A 26,522-nucleotide genomic window follows, 5' to 3' on the forward strand; every position below is an offset into this window, starting at 1 on the left:
GCATTTTATTTTACTTGATAAAAAACAAAACAATACACCTAAGATAACTCTAAAAACTGAAGGATGGAATTTTTGAGTTGGATTTGAGAAGATCCACCCGTTTGGGGGGGGGGAATCTTCCCCGCGACTCCTTTCCCAAACTTCGGCACGCTGGAACCCCGTTCCTTGGGTTCATCTCCAGCCTGGGTGATTCCCCTTTCGGGGAAATGTGTAACCTCCTCCTGACTCAGTTTCCTTGGTGGGTGTCCCGTGACGCCAGGCACAGTGCCACTTGGCGTGGGCTGAGGCTGCCACGTTGCCTCATGTTAATCCATCGGACTTCCGGGGCTGCGGCCGACATGAAACGCTGTCAGGGAAATGCTCCACGTGTCGGGATTCGTCTGCCAGGGTGTGTCTCATTATCACGCTGTGAAAAATTGTCCTCTGGAGACGAAGCAACGAGTGAGTGGCCGGGATGTTATGTTGTTTTGATTCTCTTTCCGGCCGAGGGAACATCCCTGCCGAGTGTCTCATCCTGCGACTCACCTGGCAAAACGGCTCCCAGGTGACCCACAGGTGCTTTTTCCAAAAGGCAACTGGGCTTTCTTGTGTTTTTTCTTTTCTTTAAAAACGTTTTGCTCCCTGGCCAAGAAGGTTCTTTGGTTTTGATCAGAATCGAAGAAGCTTCGTGGACGAGGAGCAAAACGTTTTCAAAGAAAAACAACCTAGGAAAGTCCAGTTGCCCTTTGGAAAAAGTTCTGATGAGAACTGAAGAAGCTTCTTGACCAGGAGAGAAACGTCAAAGAACTCAATTGCCTTTGGAAAAGAAGCTTCTTGGACGAGGAACTGAGAAACGTTTTCAAAGAAAAAGAGAGAGAAAGCCCAACTGCCTTTTGGAAAAAGTTCTGATCAGAACTGAAGAAGCTTCTTGGATGGGAAATGAAACGTTTTTGGTTTTCATTGCTTCCTTCATAATTTCTACCCCGGCATGAGATAGTAGCACAGCGCCAAAAATGATGGACTAAGTCTAGGGAGATCTGGATTCAAATCTATCCTCAGCCACTGGATGATTTTGTGAAGTCCCTCTCTCTGCCTAGCCAGCCCCACAGCTCCTGTGAGAAAAGTGAGACACACATCACAACACGCCAAATAAATAGGCCTGGATTCTGCTATTTATTTTATACAAACATCGCACAAAACATTAGAACATGGGTTTTTCTTAGTCAAGGGGTCCAGCTATGCATGAAATGGGCTTCTTATCCAGATGTCAAACAGCTCTCAACTGTATATCTACCACCTCTGATGTTTTAGGGGGTTGCTAACATACACAACTTAGTATTTAAGGCCGGTGTGTCCAATTTTGTCAACTTTAAGGCTGGCGGACTTCAACTCCCACAATTCTTCAGCCAGACAAGCTGCCTGGGGAATTCTGGGAGTTGAAGGCCATCCTGCACAGCTGGCTAGTGAATTCTGGGAGTTGAAGTCTACCCTGCACAGCTGGCTAAGGGAATTCTGGGAGTTGAAGTCCACCAGCCTTAAAAGCTGACAACGTTGGACACCCCTGATTTGAGGCAAGCTCTCTCCAATTTTTCCCACCTGTCTGCGGAGGAAAAGCAATTTTTTGATCTTTCAAATGATGAAACAGGGAAGGAGCGTCAAATTATTATTATTATTATTTGGCCAGATGAGAGACTCAATATCGTCACAGGGAATTCTGGGAGAGCTTTCACTTTTTCCCTCTTAAAAATAAGAAGTCAAAAAAGTTGTTCCACTTCCATCCTAGTTGCCCCAAAACAGGCCAGGATTTCTACTCAATTTGAATCCCCGGTTAGTCAAAGGATTTTCATGCGAAGCACGTTAACCGGGGGGGTGTCGGGCCCCAGCAGGGAGTGCCAGGGGGCCGATATTTGTGCTGGTGATGAGAATGTCTAATCAGGTCTCCCCCAACGAATTACACACACACACACACACCCATTGAAGAGGGGCAGGAGGAAGGAAGCCAAGACCCGAATGCAGCTCCGAGGATGAACCCAAGAGATCCTGTGGGAAGGGATCTTCTCGACCTTGTTGCCGAACGGATCTAGCTCAGTTTAAAAAAGGGGATTTTCTCGGGGTTCAGCCGCTGGAGGCCTCCCGGCAACTGGGAACCGGCGCAAGGGTTTCACAAATGCTCAGGTGTCCCTGCCCACCTCTGAAAGGGCAGAAGGATTTTTCTTCCTGGGATCCGCGCCGCAGGTAAGGCCTTTTCTTCGGTGGGAGGCGGGCAACTGCCCCATGCTTCTGTCCGTGGATGGGGGAAGAGGGTGAGACTTGCCACGAGGAGGTGGTAGGTAATTCTTTCTCCCTGGGTCTCTCTTCTCTTACGCAAGGTCCCTCCTGCTAACCGAATGGGTCCTGTTTCCGCTGTGCCTAACTTTGCACCGTCCCGATGCTGTCGGCAGGTCTTCAGGAGGAGCAGGCGGCTTCCCACTGGCGGAAAATCTGGAAGACCTTGCGGGATTTGGTCGAGAGGCTCTGCGGCCGGGAAGAGAGGGACAAATGAGAAAGTAGAGCGACACGGATGCCAAAGAGAGGCTAAGAGAGAAGCGGTTTGGTCTATGGTGAAGGCAGCAGGCTAGAGAAACTGGGAGGCGGGAAATTCTAGTCCCGCCTTAGGCATGAAAACCGGCTGGGTGACTTTGGGCCAATGACCAGGAGACTGGGAATTCTAGTCCCGCCTTAGGCATGAAAATTAGCTGGGTGACTTTGGGCCAATCACAGGAGACTGGGAGTTCTAGTCCCGCCTTAGGCAAGAAAATTAGCTGGGTGACTTTGGGCCAATCACCAGGAGACAGGGAGTTCTAGTCCCGCCTTAGGCATGAAAATTAGCTGGGTGACTTTGGGCCAATCACCAGGAGACTGGGAGTTCTAGTCCCGCCTTAGGCATGAAAATTAGCTGGGTGACTTTGGGCCAATCACCAGGAGACGGGGAGTTCTAGTCCCGCCTTAGGCATGAAAACCAGCTGGGTGACTTTGGGCCAGTCACCAGGAGATGATACAAAATGTGTTACCGGTGATATCTGTCACCCTCAAGGTTAGCTAACATTTACCCAAATATGAGTCCGATGTGTTGGAAATGTAAGCAAACGAGGGGCACCTTCTTCCACACTTGGTGGCTCTGCCCAAAAAGTAAAAAATATTGGGGAAAAAAATAGACTGTGGATAAAAGAAATTACAAGTATTCAGTTAGAATTCAAACCTGAAATGTTTTTGTTGGGAACGTTAAAAGGGGACTATGCAAATGAAATTCAATACTTAATTCTCCATATAATCACAGTGGCAAGAATTGCGTTGGCACAACGTTGGAAAGGCGAACAAATCCCAACAAATAATTGGATTACTCAGAAAATATTTGACTGCGCTGAAACTTAGGGATAAGGATGACTCAAGATATATCACAGCTTGGGATAAATGGTATAAGTGGATTAAAGAGAAAAAACTAGGAACTTAAAAGATATGTATTTGATGAATGGAGTACTTCAATGAAGAATGTTTACCAAATAAGAAATGAATAGTAGTAAAATCATTACCAAGAAGAAAGCACACCATCCTAGTTGATCAGAAGCATATAGAAGTTTTATATGTTCTGTATGCTTATTTATATTGTATTTGTATATATCAATTTTGTCTATAATGTTAAGTTGTATTCAATGTATTGTATATACTGTTTTTCTTTTTTAATCGCTAATAAAGTTTTTCTTTAAAAAAAAGAAAAAGAAAAGTGGCTGGATGATTTGGAGCCAATGACCAGGAGGTTGTGAATTCTAGTCCCGCTTTAGGCCTGAAAGGTGGCCGGATGACTTTGAGCCAATCACCAGGAGACATTGAGTTCTAGTCCCACCTTAGGCACGAAAGCCAGCTGGGTGACTTTGGGCCAATCACTAGAAGATGTCGAGTGGTAGCCCCATTTTAGATGCAAAAGATGAATGAATGACTTTTGGCCAATCACCAGGAGCCTGTAAATTTTAATCCTGCCTTAGGCATGGAAGCTGACTAGATGACTTTGGCCCAATCACCAGGTGAGTTCTACTCTCGCCTTATGGATGAAATCTGGCTGGGTGTCTTTGGACCATTGACTAGGAGATGGTGAGTTCTAGTCCCACCTTAGGCAAGGCTGGGTGAGGAATTCTGGGAATTGTCGTCCACGCCTCTTCAAGAAGACCAAGGTTGAGAAATGCTGAAGTAAATGACCACCAAAATCCATCCAAACCTTCTGATCCAACTTTGGGACCTGTATCTGCAGAAGACAGCATCTAACCAGTTCTTGATGTACCTTCCAGAGTTGGATTGGAAGAAGTTGGATGAACTAAGTTGCATTAACAGAGGGAAACAATCAAGATCAAGGGAGAAACTAATACCACTCTATAAAGCCTTAGTAAGGCCACACCTAGAGTCCTGCATCCAGTTTTGGTCCCCACACTATAAAAAAGATGTTGAGACTTGAGGAAAAAGTGCAGAGAAGAGCAACCAGGATGATGAGGGGACTGGAGACTAAAACATATGAAGAACGATTGCAGAAACTGGGCCTGGCTAGTCTAGTGAAGAGAAGGGGAGACAGGATAGCAAGTCTTCCAATATTTGAGGGGCTGCCACAGAGAGGAGGAAGGGGGTCAAGCTATTTTCCAAGGCACCTGAAGGCCAGACAAGGAATAATGGATGGAAACTGATCAAGGAGAGATTTAACCTGGAAATAAGGAGAAACTTTCTGACAGTGAGAACAATCAACCCATGGAACAGAAGTTGCCCTCGGAAGTTGGGGGAGCTTCATCACTTGAGACTTTCAAGAAGAGATTGGACTGCCACCTGTCAGAAATGGTGTAGGGTCTCCTGCTTGGGCATGGGTGGGGGGGGGTTGGACTAGATAACCTACAAGGTCCCTTCCAACTCTGATTATCTGTTATCTGAACTTTGTCAACTAGTCCCGTGTTAGACGGTTTACAATTTTACAATATGGATCTGTAGGAGTGGCAGAAACCAGGGGGGGGGGGGGAGGAGTTTAACTGGGGAATTCTAGGAATTGAAGTCCACAAGTCTCCAAGTTGCCAAGCCTGGGCACTCCTGCCATAGACCAAGCAGATGACCACTGATGGTCCGACTCACCTCAGACTCCAGGTGGGCTGGCTTTTCTGACTGCCCGGAAGCCTGAAGAACTTTCAGGACGACCTGCCAACCACGGCCTGCCTTCTCCTCCAGGGAGTCCCCTTTGGTTCCAAGCCCTGTTGCTTCTTTCACCTCGTTGACCCACGGACACCAGTCACGGTGCTGGGCCAGGGGGTCGAAGAAAACCCGGGTCAATGAATCCTGTTAGGGGAGAATAACAGCCTGGGTTCACACAACCAGATTAAGTTGGGTAAGGAATTAGCTCATCATTCACCTAAGCCTGAGACCTCCAACCGTGGCAGCTTTAAGACTCGTGGGTTTCGACTCCCACCATTCCTCATCCAGCCATGTTGAGTTGGTCCACAAGACTTAAAAGTGGCCAAGTTTGGAGACTCCTGCCATGCCCCTGTCAGAGTCTGAATCCATGGAGGAAGACGAACAGCTGACAGGGAGCGGGAGTGTGGCTCCGTTGGCTGTGGAGGAAACTGGGGAAGGGCAAAGCTCGGCTGGGCAGAGCAGGAGAGAGGTAGAACAAGGGAGAGGGAGTTCAGAGGAAGACCCAGGCCCACCCCCTCTTCATCCTAGGGCATGCAGGGAGGAACGGAGAAGGGAGCAATGTGAGTTGGGTGGCTTACGGGGGAGGAAAGGGCCCTGATTCCCTTCATTAGCCAAAGCTGGGAATGAGAGTTTAAAAGAAATACATGCTGAATGCAGCAACGGCTGGGAGCAAACGTGAGTTTATCTTGTGTTGACTTTGCTTATCTGCCTTCCTGGCATCCTCCTAACCGTGCTGAGTTATTGCTGTGCCTTCACATCTGGAATTCTTGCTCCTGCCCTGCTGGACTAATTACCTCATTTTGCCTTGATTGGACTTATAAAGTTTTTGTTGACCACGTTTTGGACTTGATTCTCTGCAGCCAAAGGCTGCTCCTGGGAGTTTTTCTCCAGCCCAGAAGGTAACCAGGACATTGGGGGCAAAGTTGGAGCGAATAAAGGGACTCCTACTAATTATCTGACTGTGTTGCCTTTGTGCCACGCCCCTTTGGGTCATCACAACTCCTGACCTAAGCTAAGTAGATTCAGATGTTCATACATTCCATCAAGGCTCCAGAAACGATCTTTAATTGGACCACTAGTTCTTGGATGAACCTGACCAAGCTTTTGATCTAAGATGTAGTGAAGAAAAATGAAACAGGAGATGAACGAGAAGCAATCTACTTAAGCCTTTCTCAAACTAACATCCATTCTTCTTGTGCTGGGACTTCAACTTCTAATCGGTTGAGAATTCTGGAGGCATCTGATGGGAACAACTTGACTGAGCTACTGACCAGTTGGAACCATATAGGGGAGATCTTGATTGCTACCGAAGACCTCCATCATATCCATCTTCCATCTTCTCTTCTGCAGATTAAGGTCCTCTTTTCACCTTGCTTGATAGAACCCGAAACTATTTTGGTGGATCTTTCTCTGGACGTGTTCCAGTTTGTTCTTGGGGGATCTTCTCTGGACGTGATGTTCTGACCCAAACCTTGTTCCAAGGAAACAAACACGAAACGGAGGTAACAGCAAAACCTTTTAATGATTCTTTATGAATTCCGTTCCTTCCCGGTGAAAAGGCTGTTTCAAACTAATCGTCTCTGATAAGAATGAGCCAAGGCTGTGCAAGGCTGCCAAGAATACTAGATAAAGTTACTAAGAAATATTTCAAACACAAAGAGTCTCCAAACACAAACTAAGGGAGTCCGAACATCCACAAGGCTTGAGTGAAAAAACTCCTTTGCTTCCTGCAAAGAGCTCCGGTTTCTCGGCTGGCTTTTATCCCTTAAGGGAGGGGCCATTACTTTGCAGCCTTACTCCTGAGTCACCTGTGCTGCTGCAGCTGCTCTTTCCTTCTAGCAGCCCTACGCACACTGTGCACAGGCTCCTCGGGGGTCCTCTTCATCACTGCTGCCAGCTTCCACAACCTCCGAAGGCAGCACTCCACTCCCTGATGGTCCTCGCTCCTTCCCTGCATCCCACGCAGGCCCCTCATCCGAGTCCTCGCTCTCCGAGACCTCAGCCGTCTGCACCTGCTGCTGGAGAACCACAACATGTGCTCCAGTTTGTTCTTGGTGGATCTTCTCTGGATGTGCTCCAGTTTGTTCACATCCTATTTAGATTAAGGTGTCCAGAACTGGACATGGAACTCCAAGTGGGATCTGACCAGATTAAACAGAATGGGAACACCGATTTCTGTGATCTCTTGAGCTTTTCATAATCCCTAATTTTTTTTAATTTTTTTATATTTACAATAATTCCATCTTTCATTCATACAATGGGTACATATATTTTGTGCTAACAATTATAATTAATACCAATATAACAATAATCACATTTTCTCTATAAGCCATTCTTTCTTATATCTAATACTTTTATAAATCCTAACTTATTCCTCTATATATTCATCTACTCAGTTTTAACTTGTTTTATTTCCCAACCATTGATAAAATAAGTCCCACAGCATGTAAAATCTGGTTTCTTCTTTTTAATTGCCAGTGTTAATCTCTTAGATCTTTAGCCTTTTGAGGTAGGCGGAGTCAGGAAACAAACCTTACAAGGACCTTATGGTTTTGGGGTATAACAACAGGAGCTTGAGCTGCTAAAGTTTCCTTCTGCTTCCCCTCATATACCAAAGAGAATCAAGGTGAGACTAACTTGAGTTTCTTCCTCCTTCTTTACCAGAGCTGAGATCTGGATTTCGGTCTTTATAAGCGGCTTTCCTACAGGTAATCCTCAACTTACAGCCATTCATTTAGTGACGGTTCAAAGTTACAATGGCTCTGAAAAAAAGGGGGAATTGCCATGGCCAGTTCTAGACCTGCCTTAAGCATGAAAGCCAGGTGAGTGTTCCTGGCACAATCACCTGGTGAGTCCTAGTCACGCCTGAGCTATGAATCAGCAATCGCCAAGAGACAGTGAGTTCTAGTCCTGCCTCGGGCATGAACGCCGGCTGAGTGACCTTCGGCCAATCACTAGGAGGAGGGGAGTTCTAGTCCTCCCTTAACTATGAAAAGCAGTTGGACCAATCATCAGGAGGAGGGGAGTTCTAGCCCCGCCTTAACTATGTAAATGCAGCTGACTGACCTTGGGCCAATCCCCAGGAGAAGGGGAGTTCTAGCCCCGCCTTAACTATGTAAATGCAGCTGACTGACCTTGGGCCAATCACCAGGAGGAGGGAGTTCTAGCCCCGCCTTAACTATGTAAATGCAGCTGACTGACCTTGGGCCAATCCCCAGGAGGAGGGAGTTCTAGCCCCGCCTTAACTATGTAAATGCAGCTGACTGACCTTGGGCCAATCACCAGGAGGAGGGAGTTCTAGCCCGCCTTAACTATGTAAATGCAGCTGACTGACCTTGGGCCAATCCCCAGGAGGAGGGAGTTCTAGCCCGCCTTAACTATGTAAATGCAGCTGACTGACCTTGGGCCAATCCCCAGGAGGAGGGAGTTCTAGCCCGCCTTAACTATGTAAATGCAGCTGACTGACCTTGGGCCAATCACCAGGAGGAGGGGAGTTCTAGCCCCGCCTTAACTATGTAAATGCAGCTGACTGACCTTGGGCCAATCCCCAGGAGGAGGGGAGTTCTAGCCCCGCCTTAACTATGTAAATGCAGCTGACTGACCTTGGGCCAATCCCCAGGAGGAGGGGAGTTCTAGCCCCGCCTTAACTATGTAAATGCAGCTGACTGACCTTGGGCCAATCCCCAGGAGGAGGGGTTCTAGCCCCGCCTTAACTATGTAAATGCAGCTGACTGACCTTGGGCCAATCCCCAGGAGGAGGGGAGTTCTAGCCCCGCCTTAACTATGTAAATGCAGCTGACTGACCTTGGGCCAATCCCCAGGAGGAGGGAGTTCTAGCCCCGCCTTAACTATGTAAATGCAGCTGACTGACCTTGGGCCAATCCCCAGGAGGAGGGGAGTTCTAGTCCCGCCTTAATTATGAAAACCAGTTGAGTGACTTGGGCCAATCCCAGGAGAAGGGGAGTTCTAGCCCGCCTTAACTATGTAAATGCGGCTGACTGACCTTGGGCCAATCCCCAGGAGGAGGGGAGTTCTAGTCCCGCCTTAATTATGAAAACCAGTTGAGTGACTTGGGCCAATCCCCAGGAGAAGGGGAGTTCTAGCCCGCCTTAACTATGTAAATGCGGCTGACTGACCTTGGGCCAATCCCCAGGAGGAGGGAGTTCTAGTCCCGCCTTAATTATGAAAACCAGTTGAGTGACTTGGGCCAATCCCCAGGAGAAGGGGAGTTCTAGCCCCGCCTTAACTATGTAAATGCGGCTGACTGACCTTGGGCCAATCCCCAGGAGAAGGGGAGTTCTAGTCCCGCCTTAATTATGAAAACCAGTTGAGTGACTTGGGCCAATCCCCAGGAGAAGGGGAGTTCTAGCCCCGCCTTAACTATGTAAATGCAGCTGACTGACCTTGGGCCAATCCCCAGGAGAAGGGGAGTTCTAGCCCCGCCTTAACTATGTAAATGCAGCTGACTAACCTTGGGCCAATCCCCAGGAGGAGGGGAGTTCTAGTCCCGCCTTAATTATGAAAACCAGTTGAGTGACTTTGAGCCAACCGCCAGGAGAAGGGGAGTTCTAGTCTTGGCTTAGACAAGGGGAAGGAAGAGGATTCGACACGTTTGCCACCTGGAGCCGTCTATAAATGTGACGCAAGTGGGATACAGACAGACCAACGAATTAACTACGCACGCTCACGGAACTGCCGGAGGAGTACAGGCGTGGCCGCTTGGCTTTCCGGTGGGGGCTGGACGGCACTTCAGCTCCTGGGCCGCAGGCTTCCCCGTGGCCCATGCTGCGGGTCACAGGCCGGCTCCGGGGGGTGGGGCTGGCTGCTTCGGCCTCAGGGTGCTCGCTGAAGCTGTCCCCGCCCCTCGTGCGGCTGATCACTGGCGAGGGACTCTTCTCGTGCTGCAGGAAGGAAGGAGACGGACAGAGTTCTGACCCACAGAACCTTAGCAGAACCAAGAAACAGGCTCCTTGTCCCCCCAAAAACGCCCCCATCTATTTAGTTACTGTGAATTCATGGCATTCACACACAGAAAAGTCCCGGCAATAATCCTCCCTGAGGACACAGAGAAAGCTCCAAGTGGCCTCAAGGACTCTCTAAAAGGATGCAATTGACCAGCTGTCTGCAAGGAGTATCAATCCCTCCATTCCTCACCATCCAGTCAGAAGGCTTCACACCCATTTGCCCCACTCAGGTGTGACCCTGAGGACACAGACACACCTCCAAGGGGCCTCAACGACCCCCTAAAAGGATGCAAATGACCAGCTGTCTGCAAGGAGTATCAATCCCTCCATTCCCCACCATCCAGTCAGAAGGCTCCACACCCATTTGCCCCACTCAGGTGTGACCCTGAGGACACAGATAAACCTCCAAGGGGCCTCAACGGCCCTCTAAAAGGATGCAAATGACCAGCTGTCTGCAAGGAGTATCAAGCCCTCCATTCCCCACCATTAAGTCAGAAGGCTCCACACCCATTTGCACCACTCAGGTGACTCTGAGGACACAGACACACCTCCAAGTGGCCTCAACGTCTCTCTAGAAGGATGCAAATGACCAGCTGTCTGCAAGGAGTATCAATCCGTCCATCCCCCACCATCCAGTCAGAAGGCTCCACACCCATTTGCACTACTCAGATGGACCTGAGGACATAGACACAACTCCAAGTGGCCTCAACGACCCTCTAAAAGGATGCAAATGACCAGCTGTCTGCAAGGAGTATCAATCCCTCCATTGCCCACCATCCAGTCAGAAGGCTCCACACCCATTAGCACCACTCAGGTGTGACCCTGAAGACACAGATAAACCTCCAAGTGGCCTCAACGGCCCTCTAAAAGGATGCAAATGACCAGCTGTCTGCAACGAGTATCAATCCTGTCCTCCACCATCCAGTCGGAGCTGAAGAAGCTTCTTGGAGGAGAAGTGAAAAGTCTTCAAACGAAAAACCAGAAAGTCCAGTTGCCTCCTGAAAAAGCACCTTTGGGACAACCTTGACTGGAAGGGCGGAGAATCTCTACAGACTTTTAGCTATGCCATTTGGGATGGACACCCTTGGAATGGGGTGGGAGCAGGAATGGATTTCCAGGGTGGGGTGGGGGGGAAACTGAAGATCACAGGGACCATTTGCACCACGCAGGTGACCCTTAGGACACAGAGAAACCTCCAAGGGGCCTCAACGACTCTCTAAAAAGGATGCAAATGACCAGCTTTGTCTGCAAGGAGGAACAACCCTTCTGTCCTCCACCATCCAGTTGGAGCTAGAAGAAGCTTCTTAAGAGGAGAAATGAAACGCCTTCAAAGAAAAAACAGAAGGTCTAGTTGCCTCTTGAAAAACAAAAAACAAAAACACCTTTAGGACAACCAAGACCTGAAGGACGTAGTATCTCTCCAGACATCGAGACTAGAAGCACAGGCCTTGCCCTCAGGAGCTGGGCCTCCAGCTTCAAGCATTACCTGCTCCGAGCCCAGAGGGACACTGGTGTCCTGGCTCCGGGTGATCATCCGTCGTGGGGAGGAGGTGGGCCCCAGAGGGGGTTTCTCGGCCACGGGGGCAACGTTGGAGAGGTTCTCCAGCTCAGTCTCCGTGGACTCCATCTGGTGAAAACTCCACAGCCCCACTTTCCTCATGCAACGGGAGCAGCTGATCAAGGGCAGATGGACAGAGCCAGAGGGAGGACTAGGAAAAAGACACACACACACAGACACACAAATTAACCTGAGGATCCAAAGCCAATCTGCTTCACGCAAAGCACAATTTAAATACCACACGCAGTATTTTTCAGAGTATGAGACGCTCTGGAAGGAGAAGACGCACCTCTCTTTTTGGGGGGGAGGAAAACAAGAAAAAAACAACCCGCCTCTTGCCTCCCAGCCATTGGTCTCCTTGCGGCCAGCAGCCAGTTTCAGCTTCAACGCAGCCGGATTGAGCACAAGCAGCTGACGGTCGGGTTGGATCAGCCTCCCGACGATCAGCTATTCCAAGCTGCGGGGATTTGCCATCGCCTGTTGCCACCTCTGCACGCCCCGTTTTTTGGGCCTCCACAAGGAACAATTTCCGGCTCGTTCTGGGCGGCGGGGATTGGAACAAGCGGAAAACGGGGCGCACGGAGTCCCAAAATGGGGCACGCAGAGGCGGCAACAGCCAATCCCTAAATCAGGCTGTGCTGAAGACGCACATACATTTTCACAAAAAGTGCATCTTATACTCCCCAAAATATGGTACATGCAGATGCTACTTGACTTACAACTTGTTGTAGTCCACCGACAGCCTGCAGAGACGGCAGCCGAGTCGGACAGTGGGGAGGAACATGGGCCAGAGTCCTGGAGTCTGGGGTGGACTCGGACGAGGGTCCTGCGTCCGACGCAGAGACGGGGCCAGGGACCATCTGGGAGTTATGTGCTGACTCCGGAGCCTCCAGAATCGGACAGCAGCGAGGAGGAGGAGCAGGGGGAGCCTGTTCCCAGTGTGCGTGTGCGCAGAGCTGCCAGAAGGCAAGAACAGCTAAGACAAAAGGGGCGACTGGGGAGTAAGGCTTGGAGGTGATTGCTCCTCCCATAAGATAGAAAGGAAGTGCAAAGGGAGAGGAGCCTTTGCAGGAAGCAACGTTGTTTGCTCTGGTCGGTTTGGAACCTGAAATCTCCGTGGTGAATTTGTGCTCTGTTTTGGTTTTGAAAGACTAATTGGGACTTTAGTCGTTGGCAGCACTTCAAGAAAGATAAAGGTGCGTGCTTATCAGACTTCTCCCGAAGGACTTTGGCAGACTTCTATGGGACTGTTTATAACCGGTTGAGACTCATTACGGGCTGTGAATGACGATCATTCGCAGCCGTCGAACTAAAATAAAAAGGTTTTGGATTTAACGTGGGTTGTTTGGTGTCTCAGGAAGCCTTGCTTAGAACACAACTGCAGCTGAGCCCAACAGGTTCGGTGACTATGCCAGACATGCTGTTCAGGTAGCGTTGGCTCATTTGACCACCTTTCTTGCCGCCGTCATTAAGTGAATCACTTGCAGTTGTGAAGTTAAAAAACCCATCGTTAAACTAATTTGGTTTCCCCATGGACTTGCCTCGTCGGAAGGTCGCAAACAGGGATCGCGTGACACTGCAACCGTCGTAAGTACATGCCAGTTGCCAAGCTTCTGAATTTTTGGTCACGTGACTGTGGGAATGCTGCAATGGTCGCTAAGTGTGAAAAAAGGGCCCTGTGACTTTTTTTCGCTGCCGTTGCAACTTCAAACGGTCATTAAATGAACGGTTTGTAAGTTATCTGTGTTATGTGCATTTTTTCCACACGCTGGTATCCCTTGAGTTACATACACCACGACTGAGCCTGGAATTTTTCAGTCGTTAAATTGGAATGATCCTTACATGGGCTCATCAGGTGACTTCACCATGGTCATTAAGTGAAGATGGTGGCTGTAATGCAAATCTGGCCGTTGTTAAAGAGAACCCTGGTAGGAATGTGTGTTGTCGCCAAGGTGGGAGGGTGAGTTATTATTTTATTATTTTTATTTTTCACTTTTTTTCCTTTATATCAGTGGGCGCCAACCAGTGGGCCGGGGACCACTGGTGGTCCGCAAGAAAATTTTGGTGGTCCATAGAGAAACGTCCCACCCAAAGCAATTAATCCAGGCTAAGGGGGAACACAAGGCTGCACCGCCCACATGGCCCGCGGGAACACAAGGCTTGCGTTGTTTGCATTGCGAACAACACGAGGGAGTGAGGGGAGGGGGGAAAGGGCAGAGGGGGGGGACTTGCCCCACATGCCTGGCCTGGCCACCAGGCTGCTTCTTTCCGCTTCTTTCTTCTGCTTTTGGCTGCACACAAGGAAAGCACCCAAAGTTTTTCTTTCTCTCCCCCAAACTCCGCCAGAAATGAGTCTTTGTGACCCTGCAAGGCCTCCTGCTCCAAGAGGCTGAGCCGGCAAAGACTCCTTTCTGGCGGAGTTTGGGGGGAGAGAAAGAAAGACTTCTGCGGCTTCTGCTGCTTTCCTTGCATGAAGCCAAAAGTCTCTCTCTCTCTCCCCCTCCCCCGAGAACGGAGCTGGAGACGGTATCCTGCGATCCCAAATAAAGAACGATCGATCGGTACGAAAACAGGGTGGGGGAATTTTCCTGCAGACTTTTTGGGGGGATTTTCCCAGGGTCTCTGGTCCGTGGGATTGAAAATGATGAGTTTGGTGGTCCCTGAGGTCCAAAAGGTTGGCGACCCTTGCTTTATGTTGTGCTTTTTATCTCCTTGAGTTACCATGTGCGAGCAGGCGGCAATGGAAACATTTCTAAGTAATGAATAAGGGATCAAATCAATCCATTTTCCGCAGGGGGAGTGGTGCAAAACTCCACCCTGGTGACTGGAAGGGCATCTGGCCATTAAAACACTTGGCTAGCTCCATTCAGTGGCCCAGATTCCACCCTGTAAAGGATTATGGGGGATTACTGGCCGGATACCTTTCCTGTCGCCAATGTGGAGTTTTGTTCAGCAGATATATTCTCATCGTGGGTGGGGGGTGTTGCCAGAGACTAAAAATAAAGGATAGTTTGGGGCACAAATAAAAAATAAAAATAAGATTCCCCCTCTCCCCCTCCCCGATTTTGATCTTCCACTTACCTACCGGTCCAGCCGCAAAGGGCTAGAATGGAAGCTGTGATGTGGACTTGAAGAAGGTCCGAAGGCGGCTTGGCCGATGTCTTCTCGCCTTCGGTTTTGCGGTTCTCCTCCTCTTCCTTCTCCTTCTCCTCGATCAATTGCAAGAGAAAGCTGACCTTGTCTTCCGTCAAGGACTGAGAAGCAAACAGACTAAAATCAAATCTCTCCACCTCCCCCCAAAATGGTGATCAGCCTCTTTCTGGTGGGCGAACACGATTTCCAGAAGTTTCCAGAAGTTTCCAAGCTAACAGAGAGCCCCAACCTGCTGTTTGTTTGTTTTTTGTTTTCCTCTTTTAATGACTGCGTCATCCCTTGCATTGGAGTGGAGTCTGTCAGCAACTGAATAGAGCTAGCAGAGTGTTTTTTTACTGGCCGGATACCTTTCCTGTCACCAATGCGGAGTTTTGCTCAGCAGATCTATTCTCATCGCGCTCAGAGAGAGAAATATCTGCCTCCAACCTAGGATCGAACTCACAGCCTCCTAATTGTGAGGCGAGAGCTCCACCTCTAGGCCACCACTGCACCCACACATGCCCAACTTGCTGTTCCGGGAAGGAAACATTCTGGAGACATCCGGAATGTTCTGTCAGTCTTTGAATCATGCTAATCGGATGTTCCAAAGAGAGTTTTGGACGTACAGGTAAGTCCTCAGCTTACAATAGTTTGGTTAGTGACCCCTTCAGTCCAAAATGTGACTTCTGACCATTTTTCATAGTTACGACCTTGGAAGTCTTCCTCAGGATTGTGGGATCAAAATTCAGAGGCCAGCGTCCCCGGAGTCACGATTCCCCTTTTGTGACCTTCTGAGGAGCCAAATCAAGGGGGAAGCCGGATTCACTTAACAACCAGGCTACTAAGTTATCAGCTGTGGTGATTTGCTTAACAAATGGGGGCAAGAAAGGCTGTAAAAATGGGGCAAAACTGACTTAAACAAATGTTTCACTGAACGACAGAAATGGTGGGCTCCATTGTGGTTGTTAAGTCGAGGACTGCCTGTATTTTATTTCATCCTTAAATAATTTAGAGCTGCCTAACTCACATTTGATCATGGAAGTATCAAAAAAGGGGGTGAAAACAATCAAAACCATTTAAAAAAAAAAACCCAAAACCCATTAAAACACAATCAGTAGAGCAAGAATCCCAGGGCAGCGTCTTCCGTAAATCTTTATGCCAAGATTGGCTCATTTAACGCACGAGTTACAACCTGCTCTGTCCTAGGCCTCTCCAAAAAGCACTAAAATTCTGAGTCCCGGCAAAAAACTCTTTTGTTACATTAATAATGTGAATTTCATTCACAATCAGCCAAACGGCTTGGCAAACAGTCTTGCAAAGGTAAACTAGTGAGCTCAGACCTTTATCAATCCTGGAAGGGTCTTATTTTCAAGGAAACACGGTAGAGAGAGAGAGAGAGAGAGAGAGAGAGAGAGAGAGACAGAGAGAGACAGACAGACAGACAGACAGATAGATAATGGATAGAGATATAGGGATAGATAGATAGATGATAGATAGATAGATAGATAGATAGATAGATAGAGATAGATAGACAAACAGACAGATAATGGATAGAGATATAGGGATAGATAGATAGATAGATGATTGAGATAGATAGATAGATAGATAGATAGATAGATAGATAGACAGACACAGACAGATAGATAGATAATGGATAGAGATATAGGGATAGATAGATAGATGATTGTTATAGATAGATAGATAGATAGATAGATAGATAGATAGATAGATAGATAGATAGACAGACAGATATAGATGGTGTGAGAGAGATGATAGATATTAGATAGTAAGTATGAGGTAGGTAAGTACACAATATAGATGATGAGAAAGATGATAGATATTAGAGGAGATAAATATACACACAGATATAGATGATAAATGATAGATGGATGGACGGACGGATGTATATAGCATCTGTATATGTGTGTTATATATGTGTATGTGTAGATATATATTCTCCTTTTGAGAGCAGGCAAAAGAGTTTCATTTTTAATGTGTGCCAGTGTGCTCACAGTAAAAAAAATGACAATAAAAAGTTATCTTTATCTTATCTGATCTCATCTCATCACCAAGAGCTTACCACATTTTTGAGACTGTCCGGCTTCAGGGAGGGCAGCTGAAGCTGCAGCTGACACAGATTTCGGAAGCGTTCTAGGAAGTCGCTGCAAAGAGCGTGGGGTTCTTCCACCAGCAGCACCGAAAACCGATCTAGTCCAAAAGGAAAGAAGCAGATGTCAGGAAGTCCTCGATTTACGACCACAATACAGCCCCATAGTTATGTTGTTAAGCGAAACAGTGGTTAAGCGAGGTTTTTTTTTTGCCTCATTTTACAACCTTTCTTGCCACAGTTGTTAAGTGAATGCAGTTGTTAAACTAGTCACACAGTTGGTAAGCGAATCCTTCCTTCGTTGACTAGAAATTTTGGGCTCCACTGTGGCCGTAAGTCGAAGACCACCTATACTTCGACATGCACGTGGTTAAGGGACTATAAGAGTAGCAATCCAAGAGAAGTGCTGCAATTTCATCAGGGCCTCTTTTGAGCATCTCCCACAGAAAATGGCAGAGCATCAGACAGCCTACACATCTGGAAGACCTCATGTCCAGGTGCAACCCAACCTTGCTATTTCTTTCTCTTTTCTTACCTGGGCAAGGACTGTCTGGCCAGAAGCAGAATTTTTCGTGAGCTCCCAACAAGGCCTTCTGCAGCTCCAGGCACCTCTCCTTATCTAGGAAGCAAAGAGGCCCGATGAACAGCAGACCAACCCAAGGCAGAACACTTTTAAAGATCTGTGAAGTCCCAATGACAAGGTGGTGCAAAATGCCCCATCCAGAGTCACTAGGTGCCAAGATGGGCAACTCATTTTGCAAACCAACCAACCAACCACTCAGCCAACCAACCACTCAACTACTCAACCAACCAACCAACCACTCAATTACTCAACCAACCAACCAGCCAGCCAACTAACCAGTCAACCAACCAGCCAGCCAGCCAACCAACCCTCAATCACTCAACCAACCAACCACTCAACCAACCATCCAGTCAACCAACCAACCATCCAGCCAACCAACCAACCATTCAATCACCCAACCAACCAACTAGTCAACCAACCAATCCACCAACTAACCAACCACTCCACCAACCAACCATCCACCAACCAACCAACTACTCAACCAACCAACCAACCAACCAATAAATCCTGTTTCCAGTTGCCTTCCAGATGTTAACAGACCAGGCTCTCCCAAAAGGCTTACATTTGCTGAAGTCGAATGCCAGCTGGAGACTGGCGCAGAGGTACGCTTGGCAGCTGGAGCATTTCAACATGTCGCACTCCACGTTGGTCCATCCATACTTGGCGCATATCAGGGGCGACAGCTCGTGGGGTTTGCCTGCCCACTTGAGGGAGTGTTGGGCGTTAAGGAAAGCCACTCGAGATTTCAGAATTTAAGATTTAAGAAAAATCTGGCCTTGCCATCAACTTCTACAGGCCAGCATGAAATTTCCTCCCATTCTCACAGCTCTCAATAGAGGTAGTCCTCAACTTACAACAGTTCATTTCATGATCGCTGAACGTTACATCACTGAAAAATAGTGACTGATGGCCATTTTTCACACTTACAATCACTGCGGCATCCCCAGGGTCACATGCTTTACATTCAGATGCTTGACAAGTGACTGTGATGACTCAAAGGGGCTTGGCACAAAGGCAACACAGTCAGATCATCAGTAGCTCCAACTTTGATTAGCTCCAACTTTGTTCCCCAATGTCCTGGTTACCTTCTGGGCTGGAGAAAAACTCTTCCCAGGAAGAGCCTTTGGCTGCAGAGAATCAAGTCCAAAACATTGTCAACAAAAACTGTAAGTCCAATCAAGGCAAGATGAGGTAATTAGTCCGGCAGGGCAGGAGCAAGAATTCCAGACATGAAAGCACGGCAAAACTCACGCAGTTGGGAAGATGCCAGGAACACAGATAAGCAAAGTCAACACAAGATAAACTCATGTTTGCTCGCAGCAGCTGCCACGCTCAGCATGCATTTCTTTTAAACTCTCATTCCCAGGTGTGGCTAATGAAGGGAATCAGAGCCCTTTCCTCCCCCGTAAGCCATGCAATCTGCGTTGCTCCCTTCTTCGTTCCTCCCTGCATGCCCTAGGATGAAGAGGGGGTGGGCCTGGGTCTTCCTCTGAACTCCCCCTCTCCCCTGCCCTGCCGGCCTTTGCCCTTCCCCAGTTTCCTTCACAGCCAATGGGGCCACACTCCCAGTCCCTCTCAGCTGTCTGGCTTCCTCCTTAGATTCAGACTCCGATAGGGGCATGACAGTGACTCACATTTTTTTAAACAGTTTATTTCTATGTTTTAAGAACTGACTCACATTTATGACAGTCACAGTGCCTGGAGTCACGATTCCCTTCTGTGACGTTCTGACAAGCGAAGTCAATGGGGAAACCAGAGTCACTTAACAACCATGTTACTCATTTAACGACTGCGGTTGATTTCACTTAGCAAATGTGGCAAGGAAAGTCAGAAAATGGGGCAAAACTGGCTTATAACAACTTCCTCACCTTAACAACATACATTTTGGGCTCAATTGTGGTTGTAAGTTGAGGACTACCTGTATTTGGACAGCTCGCAGAGAGCGGGGAAAAGGGAATAATTGGATGCTTCACCTGTGGAGAAAACCCATTTTTTATTGAAAATAGCACTCCTTTAAATGTATGGGTAGACCCTGACTTACAACTATTCAGTGACCATTTGAGGTTACAATAGCACTGAAAAATCACTGACGACCATTTTTCACTTACGACCATTGTAGCAGCTGCACTGTCACGTGATCCAAATTCAGACAACTTGACAACTGACTCACATTTATGACAGTTGCAGTGTCCCAGGGTCACATGATCCCCTTTTGTGACCTTCTGACGAGCAAAATCAGCGGGGAAGCCAGATTCACTTAACAACCATGCAACTTGTTTAACAAGTTCAGTGATTCAGTGAGGGGAGCCGAATGTCAACTCATAAACCATCCCTAGGCCTGTTTTAGTAGTTGCCATAACAAAAGGGGGGGGAGAGGAAGGAAATCTGGAAGAGCTGTGCAGCAGTTTGGAAGCGAAAGTACATTCCAACTCTTATCTTTAAAAGATTGTAGCTAAACTACCAGAGCTTTTGCCCGCAAATATATTTAATTGGAGAACATGATTGATGATACCGTGAAGGTGCTCAGTTGGAGAATCTGATTTATGACACACCCAGGAGGGAGGGGGGGAAACAGGGTCACAGGGGACTGTAAATGATGTAGGCCAGAGTTGGCTCTGCACATAGGGCAGGGCCATTATGTCACCTCTAATAAAATCTTTGCAATTTTTTGAAGTTTGGCTGGAGAATCATGATTTAATTAGGGTGATTGCTGGAATCCTGACAGAACCACGGTGGCCAGAAAGGATGTAAAATGGGGCAAAACTCACTTAACCTCACTTAACCTTAAAACTCACTAGCTTAGCAACATAAATTTGGGGCTCCATTGTGGTCGTAAGCTGAGGACTACCTGTACATTTTGTTTCCTCTAGGCACTCCCCCTCCCCAAGAGGAAGCAGCCTTAGAATAATTGGGACTCAAAGGATATGGTGAATGTTTCTACTCTGTTAAAGAAAGCCTCTTTGCTAGTGGATTCAAAATGCAGTTCATTGGTCTGGGGAGAGCCATTGGCCACTTCACCGAAGGCAGAGGAATCTTTTCTGAAACGCAAGCGAGAGGACTCAGAGAAATGATTTTCGATTCACAACAGCGAGTATTAGTAGTTTCTCCCCCATCTCCCTCTCTCAGGCCCCCCTAAAAGTGTCTAAAACGAATAGGTGGTAGAGGAATACACTGGATGGAACTTTTGAATTGGGCTAGGATCTTTGAGGGCCATTCAGTCTGACCCCCTGCTCAGGGGAGAATCAGAATGGAAACTCCCGAAATGAAAAGGCGGCTCGGTCCTAGTTCTTAAGCTTTATGCCTTAAGGTGGGTCTAGAATTCACTGTCTCCCCGTGATTGGCCCAAAGTCACCCAGTCATCTTTCACACCTAAGGTGGGACTAGAACTCACCGTCTCCCGGTGATTGGCCCAAAGTCACGCAGCCGGCTTTCACACCTAAGGTGGGACTAGAACTCACCGTCTCCCGGTGATTGGCCCAAAGTCACGCAGCCGGCTTTCACACCTAAGGTGGGACTAGAACTCACCGTCTCCCGGTGATTGGCCCAAAGTCACACAGCCGGCTTTCACACCTAAGGTGGGACTAGAACTCACCGTCTCCCGGTGATTGGCCCAAAGTCACACAGCCGGCTTTCACACCTAAGGTGGGACTAGAACTCACCGTCTCCAGGTGATTGGCCCAAAGTCACGCAGCTGGCTTTCACACCTAAGGTGGGACTAGAATTCACTGTCTCCCCGTGATTGGCCCAAAGTCACCCAGTCATCTTTCACACCTAAGGTGGGACTAGAACTCACAGTCTCCAGGTGATTGGCCCAAAGTCACGCAGCTGACTTTCACACCTAAGGTGGGACTAGAACTCACCGTCTCCCAGTGATTGGCCCAAAGTCACCCAGCCGGCTTTCAGACCTAAGGTGGGACTAGAATTCACAATCTCCAGGTGATTGGCCCAAAGTCATGCAGCTGGCTTTCACACCTAAGGTGGGACTAGAACTCACAGTCTCCAGGTGATTGGCCCAAAGTCACGCAGCTGGCTTTCACACCTAAGGTGGGTCTAGAATTCACTGTCTCCCCGTGATTGGCCCAAAGTTACCCAGTCATCTTTCACACCTAAGGTGGGACTAGAACTCACCGTCTCCCAGTGATTGGCCCAAAGTCACCCAGCCGGCTTTCACACCTAAGGTGGGACTAGAACTCACCGTCTCCAGGTGATTGGCTCAAAGTCACCCAGTCATCTTTCACACCTAAGGTGGGACTAGAACTCACAGTCTCCTGGTGAATGGCTCAGTCACCCAGCTGCCTTTCACGCCTAAGGTGGGACTAGAACTCACCGTCTCCAGGTGATTGGCCCAAAGTCACCCAGCGAGCTTTTATGCCTAAGGCGGGACTAGAACTCCCGGTCACCTAGTTCTATCCCAGCCCCTACCCCACCTAGACCATAGAAACACCCCTTCTCCAATGAAACTCCCCATAAACCCCAGCCCCTTCCCCTCACCCAATCCCTCCCAACACCGCCCCCGCCCCCAGGCCCAGAACCCGCCTCTCCTCCGGCCCGCAACCGCCACCGCCCGCCGGAGATGAAGCCATGCTGGCTGGAGTCGGGCGGGCTCCGTCCTTCCTCGCTCACCTGTCCTGCCCGGCTTCCTCCGGGGCGATGCCTTCGTCGATCAGCTCCCGCACCTTCTGCGGGGTGATGGCCGGGGACTTCGGCTTGGTCGCCAGGGCGCCGCTCTCGTTCTCCGGGGCATCGGCGGCGGCGGCGGCAGCAGCAGCAACCGCCGCGGGGCTGGGCGCCGCCATCTTGGTCCTACCGTTGAAAGCGTTCCCCCCACCCGCCAACCGAAGACCGGAAACGGAAGTTCCGGGGCATCTTTGTTCCTACCTGGTTCAACTGTTTCATTCAGCCGTCCCTGCCAGTCCCCTTACGCAACAATGCTGGGGCTGCAAATGAGGAAGGGGGCTATAGATTGAATGCAAGTCTCCCTTTCTGCCCCCTTATAAAACAATGCCTGGGGCTAGAAATGAAGGGGTGGGGCTACAGACTGGGGAAAAAAAACCCTCCAATTTGGTTGATCCACCAATGCACCGGATTGTACATTGTACGTTGGCAACCTTTTTCAGCCCTGCCAATGAATTTCTGAGATTCATATACCTGGTAGCAACCCGGTTGGGGAAAGCCCCTGGTTCAGAACAAGCCGCAGGCCATTCCTTTTTTTTCTTTTCTTTTTTGGCAAATATTTTTATTCTACTTCATAAACCTTCAAACCTGCAAACTCATATAAAAAAGGGATGAAGGGGGAGGGAAAGAACAGAACGGATTAAAAAGTGACAAAAAAAAAACCCTCCCTCATTGAGCAAATACAAAAACCTTTATCTATTTTTGGGTTAATGTTAATGATTTTGTTTCATTAATTTAATTAAAAAACAACAAATAATTCCCTCAACACTGTTCAATTATTACAAAGTCTGCACTGACATTACTTTATTTATTTATTTTGATTTGTCAATTGCTTACAAGATAATAGGTATAAGTATATACATAGTTATGAATACATGAAATGGGTTAGGGTAGGGTCCTTATCGCCCATCCCCTCCCACTTGTGACTGTATGACTGTAACTTTGTTGCTTGTATCTTATAATGTATATGGACTGTTTCCTAGTATGATTTGATTGCTTATTGTACCCTATGACTATCATTAATTGTTGTACCTGATGATTCTTGACTCTTGATGAATGTATCTTTTCTTTTATGTATACTGAGAGCATTTACACCAAGACAAATTCCTTGTGTGTCCAATCACACTTGGCCAATAAAGTATTCTATTCTATTCTATAGCTGTCCATCTCAATTCATGGTTTACCATTCATATATACTGCATATACTACAATGGGCAGATTAACATTTGAAAAGTATTCTACCGTTGGAACTATAACAACATTTTAAAGCAATAAAAATCTTTTTTAAATTGTTTAAAAATGCTTTTACAATTTCCAGATTCAGATAATCGAAGTTGGAAGGGACCTTGTAGGTCATCTAGTTCAACCCCCCCAATTTTAATTGTACATTTTGTGAATGGTAAGCCTAATTGGGTCATGAAACCTTTATTATATATTATTTTGCAAGAAAAGAACTCAGAAAGCACCAAGGATCCCACAGTCATTCCTCTTCCTCCTTCTCCACCTCGTCCCATCACTTCTCTCCTTGTCCTCCACCTTCCCCACTTCTCTTCCTCCTCCCTTCCAGCATTGATGATAGTTGGGTCACGAAACGTCTGCAAAAAAAACCCCACCAAGCTCAGAGAGCACCAAGGACGCCACCAAACTTCTGTCCTTCCATCTGCATTTTTGTTGTTAATATAATTTGTTTTTTTCCTTTTGATTATATATTGTTCTGCCATTTAAATTAAACGAATGAATGGTCTGAAGCTTTTCAGCACCTCTCCTGGAAGCTATAAGTCCCTGAAACATCTGTTGTGTGTTGAAACGAAACAGCATCAGACGAAGAAGACACTTTGCACAAATTTAAGAGGTGATGCTTTTGCTTTGATCTAAAATAGGCAATACCACTTCCTGAGCAAGGAAGCTTCAGCTTCTGGCTTGGTCAGTTCAAGGATCCCAAAAAGGGAGTCTGATTAAGAAAGTATATTTCTGTGGGATCCTTTTTTTTTTTTTGTAAATTTGTTAAAATTTTATTTAAAGTAGATACAATTGATTTTCCGTTTAACGGTGTATCATCTGGGTATAAATATCTTGTGCAATGACAATTAAAATGTACATCCATGTTCATTACTTTTGTATCATCTTATTAATATTAAGGTGACCAACTTTTTTACAATGGAGGACATAAATAAATTAAAGAAAAAAAACAAAGCCACTTGCGAGCGGCACACTCTCTCAAAACAATTCTCCTGTGTGGAGCGCATGCGTCTCATAATCGCGTCTTGCCGTACTGTACTGAGCCTTGATGAATCGTCATGTCAAATACAAATACGTCACATCAAAAAAAACACGGATCGGATCGGCATCAATCAAATACAGAGATTTACAGATTAGTCTTCAAATATCAAAAAGGAGGACATGTAGGAAGACACTTTTCGAGAGAGGACAGAACTTACAAAAGGAGGACTCCTCCCTAAAGGAGGACGATTGGTTACCTTATTAATATACATAATATCTCTCTTACTATAACACTCCTCTTCTTAACATGTTTAATTCTATAAACCTATTTTCTATGTTTCACTAATCTATTAGCTATTTCTAGCTTTCATATTTTTTTCTCTAGCCATCGATAAAATAGTTCCCATATCTTATAATGTTCAGTTTGCTCCTTCTCTTTAATTGCAAGTGTTAATCTATTCATTTCTGACCATTCTAATATTTTTCTAATCACGTTTTCATCCGTAGGAATCTCTTCGCTTTTCCAATTTTGAGCTGTGAGGTCCTTGATGCTCTCCTATCTTAGTTGTTTTCTTGGAGACATTTCGTTTACCCAACAAAGGATATACATTGATAATACAGGTAGCCCTGAACTTACGACCACAATTGAGCCTAAAATGTTATGTTGTGAAGCGAGAAATTTGTTAAGTGAGTTTTGCCCCATTTTATTCCAACTTTTCTTCCCACGTTGGTAAAGTCAGTGGTCACCAACTAGTGGGCTGTGGGGACCACTGGTGGTCCGTGAGAAAATTTTGGTGGTCCGGAGAGAAATGTCCCCCCCAAAGCAATTAATCCAGGCTGCGCGGGAACACAAGGCTGTGCCGTCCACATGGCCCACGGGAACATAAGGCTTGCATCGCTTGCACTGTGAACAACACGAGGTAGTGAGGGGAGGGGGGAAAGGGCGGAGGGGGGGGGGGGACTTGCCCCACATGCCCCACGCACCTGGCCTGGCCACCGGGCTCCTTCTTTCCACTTCTTTCTTCTTCTGCTTTTGGCTACATGCAAGGAAAGCAGCCAAAGTCTTTCTTTCTCTCCCCCAAACTCTGCCAGAAATGAGTCTTTGGGACCCTGCCAGGCCTCCTGCTCCAAGAGGCTGCAAAGACTCATTTCTGGCGGAGTTTGGGGGAGAGAAAGAAAGACTTCTGCTGCTTCTGCTGCTTTCCTTGCATGAAGCCAAAAGTCTCTCTCGCTCCCCCACTCCCCCTGCGAATGGAGCTGGAGACGGTATCCTGCAATCCCAAATAAAGAACGATCAATCAGTCGGAAAACGGGGTGGGGGATTTGCCAGCAGACTTTTTTGGGGGATGTTCCCAGGGTCTCTGGTCCGCGGGATTTAAAATTATGAGTTTGGTGGTCCCTGAGGTCCAAAAGGTTGGCGACCCCTGGGTTAAGTGAATCCCTGCAGTTCTTAAATTACTAACCCAGTTGTGAAGTGAATCCGACTTCCCCGTTGGTTTTTCTCGTCAGAAGGTCACAAAAGGGGATCACACGACACCCTCTCCCGGACACTGTAACCATCATAAATGTGTTGGCTGTCAAGCATCCGAATGTAAATCACGTGACCATGGGGATGCTGCAACGGTCGTAAGTCTGAAAAGTGGTCATAAGTCACTTTTTCCAGTGCCGTTCTGACTTTGAACCCATGGTCACTAAATGGACTGTTGTAAATCAAGGATTACCTGCAGTATCTACTTATCTATTTTCTTCTATTGGTAAAGATTTTTCTTTTGGGGGGGGGATTGCTGCAGGTACTTAAACCTATTTTATAAACCCACGTTATAAAAAAGATGTTGAGACTCTAGAAAAAGTAGAGAGAAGAGCGACCAGGATGATGAGGGGACTAGAGGCTAAAACATATGAAGAACAGTTACAGGAACTGGGCCTGGTTAGTCTGGTGAAGAGAAGGACCAGGGGAGACAGGAGAGCATCTTCCAGTATTTGAGGGGCTGCCCCAGAGAGGAGGAAGGGGGTCAAGCTATTTTCCAAGCTGGAGGCTTTCAAGATGATATTGGACTGCCATCTGTCAGAAATGGTGTAGGGTCTCCTGCTTTAGTGGTGGGGAGAGGT

General features: G+C 47.5%; 1 protein-coding gene across 2 annotated transcripts; it reads right to left on the bottom strand.

Annotated features, from left to right (window-relative positions):
* Positions 1–1,133: 1,133 nt before the first annotated feature.
* Positions 1,134–22,323, bottom strand: ZC3HC1 (zinc finger C3HC-type containing 1). 2 transcript variants are annotated; one of them, XM_026689221.2, is made up of 10 exons: positions 22,143–22,323; positions 20,446–20,557; positions 18,082–18,232; positions 17,472–17,555; positions 16,910–17,037; positions 14,779–14,951; positions 11,626–11,848; positions 9,864–10,076; positions 5,119–5,319; positions 1,134–2,493 (listed from the first exon to the last, which is right to left on the bottom strand). In XM_026689221.2, the coding sequence occupies exons 1-10, from the start codon at positions 22,313–22,315 to the stop codon at positions 2,425–2,427; spliced, it is 1,527 nt and encodes a 508-aa protein (XP_026545006.2). In that variant the 5' UTR covers positions 22,316–22,323; the 3' UTR covers positions 1,134–2,424. The 2 variants fall into 2 exon arrangements, with proteins under 2 accessions (XP_026545006.2, XP_026545005.2); XM_026689220.2 differs by having other exon boundaries at positions 9,858–10,076.
* Positions 22,324–26,522: the final 4,199 nt, after the last annotated feature.

The sequence above is a fragment of the Notechis scutatus genome, chromosome 6, assembly GCF_049901735.1.
Source record: "Notechis scutatus isolate UNSWTSFEM ecotype Mainland chromosome 6, rNotScu1.2, whole genome shotgun sequence".
NCBI lineage: Eukaryota > Metazoa > Chordata > Lepidosauria > Squamata > Elapidae > Notechis > Notechis scutatus.